Source organism: Pimephales promelas, chromosome 23 (genome assembly GCF_988280905.1).
Source record: "Pimephales promelas chromosome 23, fPimPro1.hap1.1, whole genome shotgun sequence".
Taxonomy (NCBI): Eukaryota; Metazoa; Chordata; class Actinopteri; order Cypriniformes; family Leuciscidae; genus Pimephales; species Pimephales promelas.
In genome coordinates this window covers 1,293,274-1,305,000 of record NC_142791.1, presented here as the reverse complement: position 1 = coordinate 1,305,000, position 11,727 = coordinate 1,293,274, and the positions used below count along the sequence as shown (strand labels likewise).

Below are 11,727 nucleotides of genomic sequence, written 5' to 3'. Positions count from 1 at the left end.
ACTAAATGCAAAGAGAAAACTTTAGATTTGGATTATCACAGTCTTGAATGTGTCAAAGATTAGCAGCAACATTATTTCTGGTGCATTTAAAGATTTTGTGTTATGTCAGATTTTTTAAAGACCAAAAGTGGCCCCATATTAAACATTGCCTAAAATATTATGCATTATTATTATTTTCCACTATTACCAAGTTAAATCTTTTAATCAGCATCAGTCCTCATCATAACTACCAAAAATGTATTCAATTTCAGGATTTTAACCCTTTAATTGGAAACCAGGAAAATAAGGTGCATTTCCACTCATAGGGAATACAGTACATATATAGTGATGTCATCTGGTGGAATACACTATATAATGCAAATATAATGCTTTTGCTTCAAAATGAAAGGATGTTTGAGCAAAAATCATGTTTCATGTATTAATGACAGCCTCGGATTTAAACAACGTTTTAATGGGTTTCAATGGGCCATTTTTGGTCATTATGGTGCTGAGTGTTACTATTTGATCTACACAGTATTTTGCTAAATGGGATCACGTTTTTTACATTTATCCAAAAAGTCAGAAATGATTAATCGCGATTAATCACATCCAAAATAAAAGTTTGTGTTTACATAATATATGTGTGTGTGGTGTGCATAATTAATTTGTATGTATAAATACACACACATGCATGTATATAATAATATATCAAATATTTATATTTACATATAATATTAATTATGTATAAATATATATAAAGTATTAATATTTCTTAAATATATACATTCATGTGTGTGTATTTACACATATATTATGTTAACGCAAACTTTTAATTTGGATGGGATTAATCGCGATTAATCGTTGCCCATCCCTAATATGGGTTTGCATCCTGTTGCAAAAGCTTTGCTAGGCCAATAGGACCGTTAATCGCGCGATAAATAAATTTACGCCATTAAAATGGGTTTGCATTAACGTTGTTAATAACGCGTTTAATTGACAGCCCTAATCTCAATATTTTTGATTCTCCCTTTGCTCCAGGTGGGCAGTACGGCAGTGCAGGTGACCTCAGCCGAGCGAACACGAGTCTTGGGTCAGTCTGTCTTCCTCAATGACATCTACTACGCCTCGGAGATTGAAGAGATCTGCCTAGTGGATGAAAACCAGTTCACGCTAACCATCGCTAACCAGGGTACGCCGTTGACCTTCATGCACCAGGAGTGTGAGAGCATAGTTCACTCCATCATCCACATCCGTACGCGCTGGGAGCTCTCCCAGCCCGACTCCATCCCTCAGCACACCAAGATCAGGCCCAAAGATGTTCCGGGAACTCTTCTCAACATCGCCCTTCTCAACCTGGGCAGCTCTGACCCCAGTTTAAGGTGATGAATTATCCAATCAAATCAACAGTGGTCTCAATGGCTGAATATTTACGCTTCTCTCTGTTTTGTTAAAAGGTCTGCCGCTTATAACCTCCTGTGTGCCTTAACTTGCACCTTTAACCTGAAGATCGAAGGCCAGCTTTTGGAAACCTCTGGCCTTTGCATCCCTGCCAATAACACCCTTTTCATCGTGTCCATTAGCAAGACTCTAGCAGCTAATGAGCCTCATCTGACCCTGGAGTTCCTGGAGGAGTGTATCTCTGGCTTCAGCAAGTCCAGTTAGTGCCCCTTTAAGAAAAAAAACTTTTGCTGATAATTTACTCACCCCCATGTCATCCAAGATGTCCTTCGGTCGAAAAGAAATTAAGGTTTTTGATGAAAACATTCCATATAATGGACTTCAATGGGGTCCAAACGGTTCAAGGTCCAAATGAGAGTTTCAGTGCAGCTTCAAAGTGCTTTAAACGATTCCAGACGATGAATAAGGGTCTTATCAAGCGAAACGAGCGGTCATTTCAAAAATAAATAAGTTTAAGTTTTATAAGCACAAATGCTCGCCTTGCTCTGTTCTGTGACGCATGTTCGTGACTCTCCTGTTCAAAATGAACGAATCTTTTTTCGAGTCATGACCGCTCGTTTCGCTTGATAAGACCCTTATTCATCGTCTGGTGTCATTTAAAGCCCTTTGAAGCTGCACTGAAACTCTCATTTGGACCTTGAACCGTTTGGTCCCCATTGAAGTCCATTATATGGAGAAAAATCCTGGAATGTTTTCATCAAAAACCTTCATTTCTTTTCGACCGAAGGACATCTTGGATGACATGAGGGTGAGTAAATCATCAGCAAAAGATTTTTTAAAAGTGAACTACTCCTTTAATTTAACTCTTAGATGACCTCTGTTTGTCCTAATGTGAAGTTCCTACTTTCAGCTGTTACCTGAAGGCATCATTGCTTTTTTTATTTTCAAGCATGAACAGTTTGTCTAGAGATAAAGATGTGTTTTTTTTAGCACAACAGGGTCCAGGAACCGCTCTTCTTCTGGTAACCAATGATTTTCCTCCATGTATGCAGGTATAGAATTAAAGCACTTGTGTTTGGAGTACATAACCCCCTGGCTGCTGAACCTGGTACGCTTCTGCAAACACAGCGACGATGGCAAGCGCCAACGAGTTACTGCGATTCTGGATAAACTAATTACCATGACGATCAATGAAAAGCAGATGTATCCATCCATTCAGGCCAAGATCTGGGGGAGCTTGGGACAGGTAACGCAACTAATCTTAAATGTGTTCATGTGACACAGAATTCAAGGCATCTTATTTGGAGTAGTTCACTTTTGAAAAAACTTTTGCTGATAATTTACTCGCCCCCATGTCATCCAAGATGTCCACGTCTTTTTTTCTTCAGTCGAAAAGAAATTAAGGTTTTTGATGAAAAATTCCAGGATTTTTCTCCATATAATGGACTTCAATGGGAACCAAACGGTTCAAGGTCCAAATGAGAGTTTCAGTGCAGCTTCAAAGGGCTTTAAACGACACCAGACGATGAATAACGGTCTTATCAAGGACCCTTCGAGTCATGACTCGAAAAAATATTCGTTCATTTTGATGAACGTGTTCGAACAGGAGAGTCACGAACGCTCATCACAGAACAAAGCAAGGCGAGCATTTGAGCTTATAAAACTTAAACTTTGTTATTTATTTTTTAAATGACCGCTCGTTTCGCTTGATAAGACCCTTATTCATCATCTGGAATCGTTTAAAGCCCTTTGAAGCTGCACTGAAACTCTCATTTGGACATTGAACCGTTTGGACCCCATTGAAGTCCATTATATGGAGAAAATCCTGGAATGTTTTCATCAAAAAGCTTAATTTCTTTTCGACTGAAGAAAGAATGACGTGGACATTTTGGATGACATGGGGGTGAGTAAATTATCAGCAAAAGTTTTTCAAAAGTGAACTACTCCTTTAAGGCTACATTGGGAAACTACAGAAATTACATTTAAAAAATTGCTATTTAAAACACATTGCTATTTAGGATTTCCCAGGGGTGTAACAATATATCGTGCCACAATATATCGCAATGCAAAAATGCAACAATATGTATCATGGATAGTCCCCCCAAAAATAAAATTACTGTGTGAGATAAAATTCAAGTTTTCAGAGTTTTAGTGTCAGAACTACATTAAACTACTATATATAATGTTGATTATAATGTATAATAATGCAGTGTGGGAATATTTGTGTGTCCTGATAATGCCAAATGTCTGATGTTACCAGTTAAAAGTGTCCGACATTATTTTAAATATATCTCGCAAGCATATTCGTCTACAATAACTCAGTAATTTGAGCTTCAGAATCATGAATATTGTTATTCTGGTGTCTCTATTGTCATTGGGTTACAAGCACCAATTCATTTAAACCTACAATCTAATATCAAATTTAGCATTTTAATCAACAGTACATTTTTTGTTAACCTTTTACCATATGTCTTGGAGTATCGCAATAATATCGTATCGTGATATGTATCGAATCGTGAGATAAGGGTACTGTATGTACTGTAGTATACTTGCACTGTTGTTTTTGCAATTAATTTAACTTTAGAGAGCATTGCTTCCTGTGTCTACAGATAACAGATCTACTTGATGTAGTTCTGGACAGTTTTATTAAAACCAGTGCGACGGGAGGTCTCGGATCCATCAAAGCTGAAGTAATGGCAGACACTGCAGTGGCTTTGGCCTCGGGCAACGTCAAACTGGTGTCCAGCAAGGTGATGTTCATGCACACACACACACACACACACACACTTTGTGAGAGTGAATATAAATGGTAGCTGAAAAAGTGCAAATTGTATTTGCAAATACTTTTAGACCAGGTGAAACTTGAACAGAAGTTTGAGAATGTGTCTGAACATGTAAAACTGCAGCACAAAGCGTGATAAATGATGCCGTAATTAGAGCTGTAATTCTATGAGCCGTGTGACTCACAGATGCGGTTTGGTTGGTTTCTTCCTCTCTCGCTCTTGTTCTTGCTTTCTTTAACCACTCCGGTCTGCCTGTCTCTATTTCTCTCTCTTTGTTATGAGAGAAAGTTAATGGTGCTCACTCAGGTCATGGACTTGAGGTTGGTTCTGGGTTTTGTGAACCGTAAGAATATTTAATTTAAACAACTTGTTCATTTTCGAGCAGAACAATTTACAGGAAGATGTCCTTCGGTCGAAAAGAAATTAAGGTTTTTGATGAAAACATTCCATATAATGGACTTCAATGGGGTCCAAACGGTTCACGGTCCAAATGAGAGTTTCAGTGCAGCTTCAAAGGGCTTTAATCGATCCCAGACGATGAATAAGGGTCTTATCAAGCGAAACGAGCAGTCATTTAAAAAGTAAATAAAAAAGTTTCAATTTTATAAGCACAAATGCTCGCCTTGCTCTCTCCTGTGACGAGCATTCGCGACTCTCCTGTTCAAAATGAACGAATCTTTTTTTCGAGTCATGACCGCTTGTTTCGCTAGATAAGACCCTTATTCATCGTCTGGTGTCGTTTAAAGCCCTTTGAAGCCGCACTGAAACTCTCATTTGGACTTTGAACCATTTGGTCCCCATTGAAGTCCATTATATGGAGAAAATCCTGGAATGTTTTCATCAAAAACCTTAATTTCTTTTCGACTGAAGAAAGAAAGACATGGACATCTTGGATGACATGGGGGTGAGGAAATTATCAGCAAAAGTTTTTTTTAAAAGTAAACTAATCCTTTAATATCTATATTTTCCATTTAAATCCAGTTTTAGTCATTTTATATAGACATTTCTATTTTACTTTAAGTTTTTCAACTATTTATTTTATATTTTAGCTCTTTTTTTAATTACATTTTTTTAGTTTACGGTAATCTAAATTTAACACGGGTTTTATTCGGCTGTCGCGCTCACCCACAGGTGATCATTCGGATGTGTAAAATCATCGATAAGACGTGTCTGTCACCCACGCCGACGTTGGAGCAGCACCTGATGTGGGATGACATCGCCATCCTGGCCAGGTACATGCTCATGCTGTCCTTCAACAACTCTCTGGACGTAGCCGCCCACCTGCCCTATCTCTTCCATGTGGTGACCCTGCTGGTGGCCACGGGGCCTCTGTCGCTGCGGGCGTCCACGCACGGCCTGGTTATCAACATCATCCACTCCCTCTGCACTTGCTCCCAGCTGTGCTTCAGCGGTAAGAGGATGTCTATATCCCAGAGAGAAGTCTTCATGCATTAGTGAGTTATTGATTACTGAAGTGTCTTGTTTTTCCGCTGCGCAGAGGAGACCAAGCAGGTGTTGCGTCTAAGTCTGACCGAGTTCTCCCTGCCTAAGTTCTACCTGCTGTTCGGCATCAGCAAGGTCAAATCGGCTGCGGTCATTGCCTTTCGTTCCAGCTACAGGGATCGCTCATTCTCTCCGGGCTCCTATGAGAGAGAGACCTTTGCTCTGTCATCCCTGGAGACGGTTACCGAGGCTTTGCTGGAGATCATGGAGGTACGTTATGCCTTGAAACTTCATATAGCTGCACATTTACCAGATAAAGAGAAATCTCATTGGTACATATGAAGAGTTCAGATGCAAAAGCCTCTAAGTGTCATTTGAAATTTTCTTCTAGAATGATCATTTTTATCAAGCTTGTATATTTAAGTTCAATGATTTCACTTAAATGGCAATGATAATTACCTATTAATTGTTATTTAATCGAAATTACTGAACTTAAATATACAAGTTTGATAAAAATTCATCATTAAAGAAGAAAATTTCAAATGGCATTTAGAGGCTTTTGCATCTGAACTCTTCATATCCTTCCCAATATAGATTTTTATTTAACCCCTTAACTGTCACGTCCCACTTAAAACATTAATATCTTTGAAAAGACCTTAAGTAATATTGACTAACTATATATCATTTGAAAGCTTACAATCTCTAGTTTCCATATTTGGTCAAAATAAATTACACATGAGCCGTAATCTATCAATTTGCAACAAGAATATTTTAATACTCATAAAGCGTGTTCAGACTTTTATTTTGAAATAGCCACGAAAAAAAAGGTAGAAACCTCAGTTTGTTTTCAAAAGATTGCATCGCTTTAATTATTTTAGAAAAAAAGGTCTGAAAATGTTTTAAATATTAAGAAAAAAATAATAAATTCACCATTCGTGATGTGGCAGCGAGCTATAACGCACATGCGTGTTCTTTGTATGCGTTTCTTAGAGGTTGAATTCATATCAAAATCTGCCAAACTTCTCATATTACTTCTGAATAGGATGTCTGCTTCATAAATTGTTTAAAAATTGTGTAAATGATGGTTCAGATCACTCAAACACATATGGAAATGGAGGCGCGGCGCCCTTATATGGGCACTGATGGAGTCTGGTAATGCCCTAGTGGAAGTGTTCGGTACTGCGACCAAACAACATCATCATTATTATTATTATTATTATTATTTAATTATTCCTGTGGATACTGGATAGCATCATTCTTACACTTCTTATATTTACCAATACTTCTGCTAATCAGTTGTGGGCCACTATTACCCATAACTGTGTCTATTAATGCAGATTATCTGTCGTTCTCACTAGCTGTCTGGCCAATCAGAGCAGAGTAGCTCTCGGAAAGGAGGGATGTAGAGAAATGTATATTATGATGAAATTAAAGTTTTTTGACCTTTTGATGCATGCAAACCTCTTACAGGAGACTCCAAAACAACATTAGGAAACTTTAAAATATGATTATGGGCACTTTAATATCAGTTTTTTGTTGCTTTGCACAGCATTTTGTATTTAGCGTGGAAACTTGCTCCCCTGAGATGATTTTGCAATGTTCTTGCAACAAAGTGCTAGAAATTACCGTTCCATGTTCATATTAGTCAGTACTGCAAGACCCTTTAATAAAGATCAAATGTTACGCATCTTTCGGTTTCATTTCTCTGTATATTTCCGTTTACTATAAAGCATCACGTACTGGTTAAAAGTGTGTCAACTGGGTTTTTCCCTTTGCGTTTTAGGCATGTATGAGGGACATTCCAGGCTGTAAATGGCTGGACCAGTGGACCGATCTGGCACAGAAGTATGCAAATTGATGAATTATGAAATAATTTATGAATAAACTAAAGTTGGAGTTTCGAGGAAGATTCATGATGCACATGTTTGTGTGTGTTTAATGTGCAGGTTTGCTTTTCAATATAATCCATCGTTGCAGCCGCGGGCTCTTGTGGTGTTTGGCTGCATCAGTAAACGGGTCACACACACCCAAATGAAACAAATCATACGGATCCTGAGCAAGGCCAGCCCTCTCCTCAGCATCGACCGGGTCAGAACCTGTCTTACTTTAAAGCAGAAACATGGGCTAGCCATGAACATGAGTCACGTTTCAATCCATAAGCTGCATTGTGGTCCGTTTTTGCTCTGCTTTGGAAAGGTGTTGATCATCTCAGTTGATAATGATGTTTTCTGTCATTTAAGAAGATCTGTTTGTTTATTTTCTCAGGGTTTGGAGAGCTGCCTGAAGAGTCCTGATAACTGTAATAGCCAAGTGCTGATCGAAGCGACCGTCATCGCGCTCACTAAACTACAGCCTCTACTCAACAAGGTCTCAAATTACAGCATTCTCCTAAAATGTGTGTGTGAGTGAGATGTACACTCACCTATAGGAGTATTAGGAACACCATACTAATACTGTGTTTCGCCTTAATTCTACGTGGCATTGATTCAACAAGAAATGTTGGCCCATATTGATAGGATCGCATCTTGCAGGTGGGCACGAAGCTCCCGTTCCACCACATCCCAAAGATGCTCTATTGGGTCGAGATCTGGTGACTGTGGCGGCCATTTTGGTACAGTCAACTCATTGACATGTTCAAGAAACCAATCTGAAATGATTCATGGTGCATTATCCTGCTGGAAGTATCCATCAGAGGATGGGGACATGGTGGCCATGAAGGGATGGACATGGTCAGAAACAATGCTCAGGTAGGCCGATGCCCAATTGGCACTAAGGGGCCTAAAGTGTGCCAAGAAAACATCCATTACACAACCACCACCAGCCTGCACAGTGGGAACAAGGCATGATGGATGGATTCTGACTCTACCATCTGAATGTCTCAACAGAAATCGAGACTCATCAGACCAGGCGACATTTCTCCAGTCTTCAACCGTCCAGTTTTGGCGAGCTCTTGCAAATTGTCGCCTGTTTTTCAGCTTGAATCAGTCGGCCCGTTCTCCTTTCGCATTTTGGCCCACAGGACTGCCGCATACTGGATGTTTTTCCCTTTTCACACCATTCTTTGTAAACCCTAGAAATGGTTGTGCGTGAAAATCCCAGTAACTGAGCAGATTGTGAAACACTCAGACACCAACAACCATTGCTTAAATCCCCTTTCTTTCCCATTCTGACATTCAGTTTGGAGTTCAGGAGATTGTCTTGACCAGGACCACACCCCTAAATGCATTGAAGACACTGCCGTGTGATTGGTTGATTAGATAATTGCATTAATGAGAAATTGAACAGGTGTTCCTAATAATCCTTTAGGTGAGTGTATGCAGAGAATGTCTAATTGAAGAGAATTGGCACTGGCTGGTTACTTCCGGTTTCTGGACTGGCTGCAGTAACACGTCTCTGTCCATGCGGGGGCGCTCACGGTCGAGTGCAGAATGAATGGGAGTCAATGGGGTTTATAAATCCACTTTTCTCAGGATGTAATTTTTTGTCAAGTAATTTAAAGGTTGCATTCAAAGGGGCGGGCTAAGAAAATACACTCAGCTGAAAATTGCATTTTTAAGTTCACTTATCTGTTCTTAAAATCTGTGATGACGTCACACAATAGCAGAATGCTAGCGTGCTCCGGCCAACAACGGCCTAACCTGTAAGACATCAAAAGGACATAAGTACTCGTTCATTCGACTTTTGGCCAATAATCTATATTGAACTCACGGAATCAACAATAAAATCTATGTTAATTTAACGACAAGCAGGTGAAAGAGACACATTTAGCCGTTTAGCCCCATAGACTCCCATTCATTCTGCTCTCGCCCGTGATCACCCCCAGTGGAATTCTAATGGAACTGCAACCAAGATGATACACAATAGGGCTAATAGGAAGTGCCAAGGCTCTCCGTTAGACGGGCTCTGGGTGAGTGTATGAGTGTATGCCTGAATGTGTGTGTGAGGGTATGATTTGTTTAACCGTGTGGTTGTCGTGCAGGACTCACCGATGCACAAGGCCCTCTTCTGGGTGGCGGTGGCTGTGCTTCAGTTGGATGAGGTGAATCTGTACTCTGCCGGAACCGCTCTTCTGGAACAGAACCTACACACACTCGATAGTCTGCGAGTCTTCAACGACAAGGTTTTAATCTAACACTCTCACACGTCAAATTACAGCACGTCTACAAACGTGTAGGCCGACCTATTATTAGTTGGCAGAATAAATGAAGAGTTTGGTTTGGCTCAATTTAAAAAAAAAACTGAGTTAATGCAAAAATCTGTATTGCATCTAGTCAGTCTTGAAAAGTCAATGTTTAATTTTACGCAAAATGCGATATCCGCCGCACCGTGTTATTATGTAACGTTTTCTCCCTTTCTTTCCAAACCGCGACAAACGCCAGTCTCCCTTCTCTGCAAAATGCGATACATCCGCTCAACCAATCACAACGCACCATTCCACCCATTGTAAACAGTAATGGCAACGCTTTAACTCCAGCTTCCTACTTTTCGATCAACAAACAAAAATCAAAAATCGTCAAAAAAGTTCAGTGGCGACATCCCAAGGTTGACAACAGCGATATGCAGAAGTAACGTTAGATCATGCTTAATAAATCATAATTCATGATGATGTGCTCATCTTAGTTAATGTTTTAATGACTTCACCCATGAAGTCATGAATGAAAAACGTTGAACTGTTAAAAAAAACGTTGTTCCTGATGATATTAATGTATGAATGAATGTATAATTCATAATTCATAACTCTTAGAGTGTAAACCGAATATTGTTATATTAAAGCAATGGATTTAAAGTATGCGCAAGAAAAAAAATTCAATGTGTATAAAATTTTATATTGATTAATGCATTTTGAAGAAAGAAAATTAATGGATTTATTAATGGATCTGTTTTTATAATAAATCTTTGAAAATCAAAACCTGGATTACATTTTTTATTGTTATTATAACCTACAAATGCTATGTGAAAATTTGAAACGGAAAATGTTCCCATTTTCTTGCCAAAGAAAGCGTTTTGGAACCAAACTCTTCAAGTGAATCATGGGTACACTAGCAAATACAAGAACGCTTTTGAGTACTTGAAAATAAAGACTTGTGGATATTTAGCTGATTTGTGATTTAAAACAACTAAAAGATCAAATATAAAGCATATTTTAACTTTTTAAATGAACTATTGAGAGCAAAACAGGATTTGTCCCGTGTTTCTCCCAGAGTCCTGAGGAGGTGTTTATGGAGATTCGTCAGCCTTTGGAGTGGCACTGCAAACAGATGGACCATTTTGTTGGTCTCAACTTCAACTCCAACTTCAATTTTGCTTTGGTTGGGCACCTTTTGAAAGGTAAATGGTTTTTATGCAAAAAATATTCAAACATTTTGAGTTTTGCTTGGGAAACTATCACATTTCTGTTTTGTTTTTGCAGGTTTCCGGCACCCGTCCCCCACCACCGTGGCACGGACCATCCGTATCCTGCACATGCTGTTGGCCTTAGTAGGAAAGCACCTGAACTGTGATAAGTTTGAGGTGAACACACAGAGCGTGGCGTATCTGGCAGGTAAGGAAACCACTGCTATCTCCTGGGTTATGTCTTCACGATTCACTATAGTGAGTACATTTTGTGTATGCGCACTTGTATAGCTCTCCTCCCGGTGTCAGAAGAAGTGCGTAGCCGCTGCACCCTGAAGCACAGGAAATTGCTACTCTCTGATGTCACGATGGAGAATGTTTCCATGGATACGTACTCTGGACATCACGAGGACCCCACCTGCAGGTATCACCTAGGCTGACTTCACACCATCAGTGAACTTTTTGCATCCCAGTTCATAAATCATGAACTTTGTCACCCAGATTGCTGCGGGAAAGCCAACTGTGGACATCCCCAAAGGTCTCAGAGCGATACTTGGTGGCCCAGTACCCCATAGTGGGGCAGGTCAGCCCACGAACACGCAAATCCATGAGCCTGGACATGGGGCAACCCTCCCAGGTTAACACCAAGAAGCTTCTGGGTAATTTATTATGAAAAAAGTGTTTTGTGTGTTTAAATCTTAATGCTTTTTTAACTTTTAGATTACCGTAATTCCTCAAATTAAGAAATCAAGAAATTAAGGTTTTTGATGAAAACATTCCCGCATTTTCT

The 11,727-nt window shown here is 39.4% G+C and overlaps 1 protein-coding gene across 3 annotated transcripts in view; it reads left to right on the top strand.

The window, feature by feature from the left end:
• nf1b (neurofibromin 1b) overlaps positions 1–11,727 on the top strand; it is a 75,036-nt gene that overhangs the window by 54,960 nt on the left and 8,349 nt on the right. For 2 of the 3 annotated variants that reach the window (XM_089126437.1, XM_089126436.1), the window contains 14 exons: positions 1,018–1,358; positions 1,434–1,636; positions 2,430–2,623; positions 3,987–4,127; positions 5,292–5,571; positions 5,659–5,873; positions 7,387–7,448; positions 7,550–7,691; positions 7,869–7,970; positions 9,583–9,723; positions 10,805–10,931; positions 11,014–11,145; positions 11,229–11,361; positions 11,439–11,596. In XM_089126437.1, coding sequence (XP_088982563.1) covers positions 1,018–1,358; positions 1,434–1,636; positions 2,430–2,623; positions 3,987–4,127; positions 5,292–5,571; positions 5,659–5,873; positions 7,387–7,448; positions 7,550–7,691; positions 7,869–7,970; positions 9,583–9,723; positions 10,805–10,931; positions 11,014–11,145; positions 11,229–11,361; positions 11,439–11,596 — 2,371 coding nt within the window. Of the gene's footprint in view, positions 1–1,017; positions 1,359–1,433; positions 1,637–2,429; positions 2,624–3,986; positions 4,128–5,291; positions 5,572–5,658; positions 5,874–7,386; positions 7,449–7,549; positions 7,692–7,868; positions 7,971–8,134; positions 8,400–9,582; positions 9,724–10,804; positions 10,932–11,013; positions 11,146–11,228; positions 11,362–11,438; positions 11,597–11,727 lie in introns of those variants that run through there. The other variant, XM_089126438.1, reaches the window with a different exon arrangement.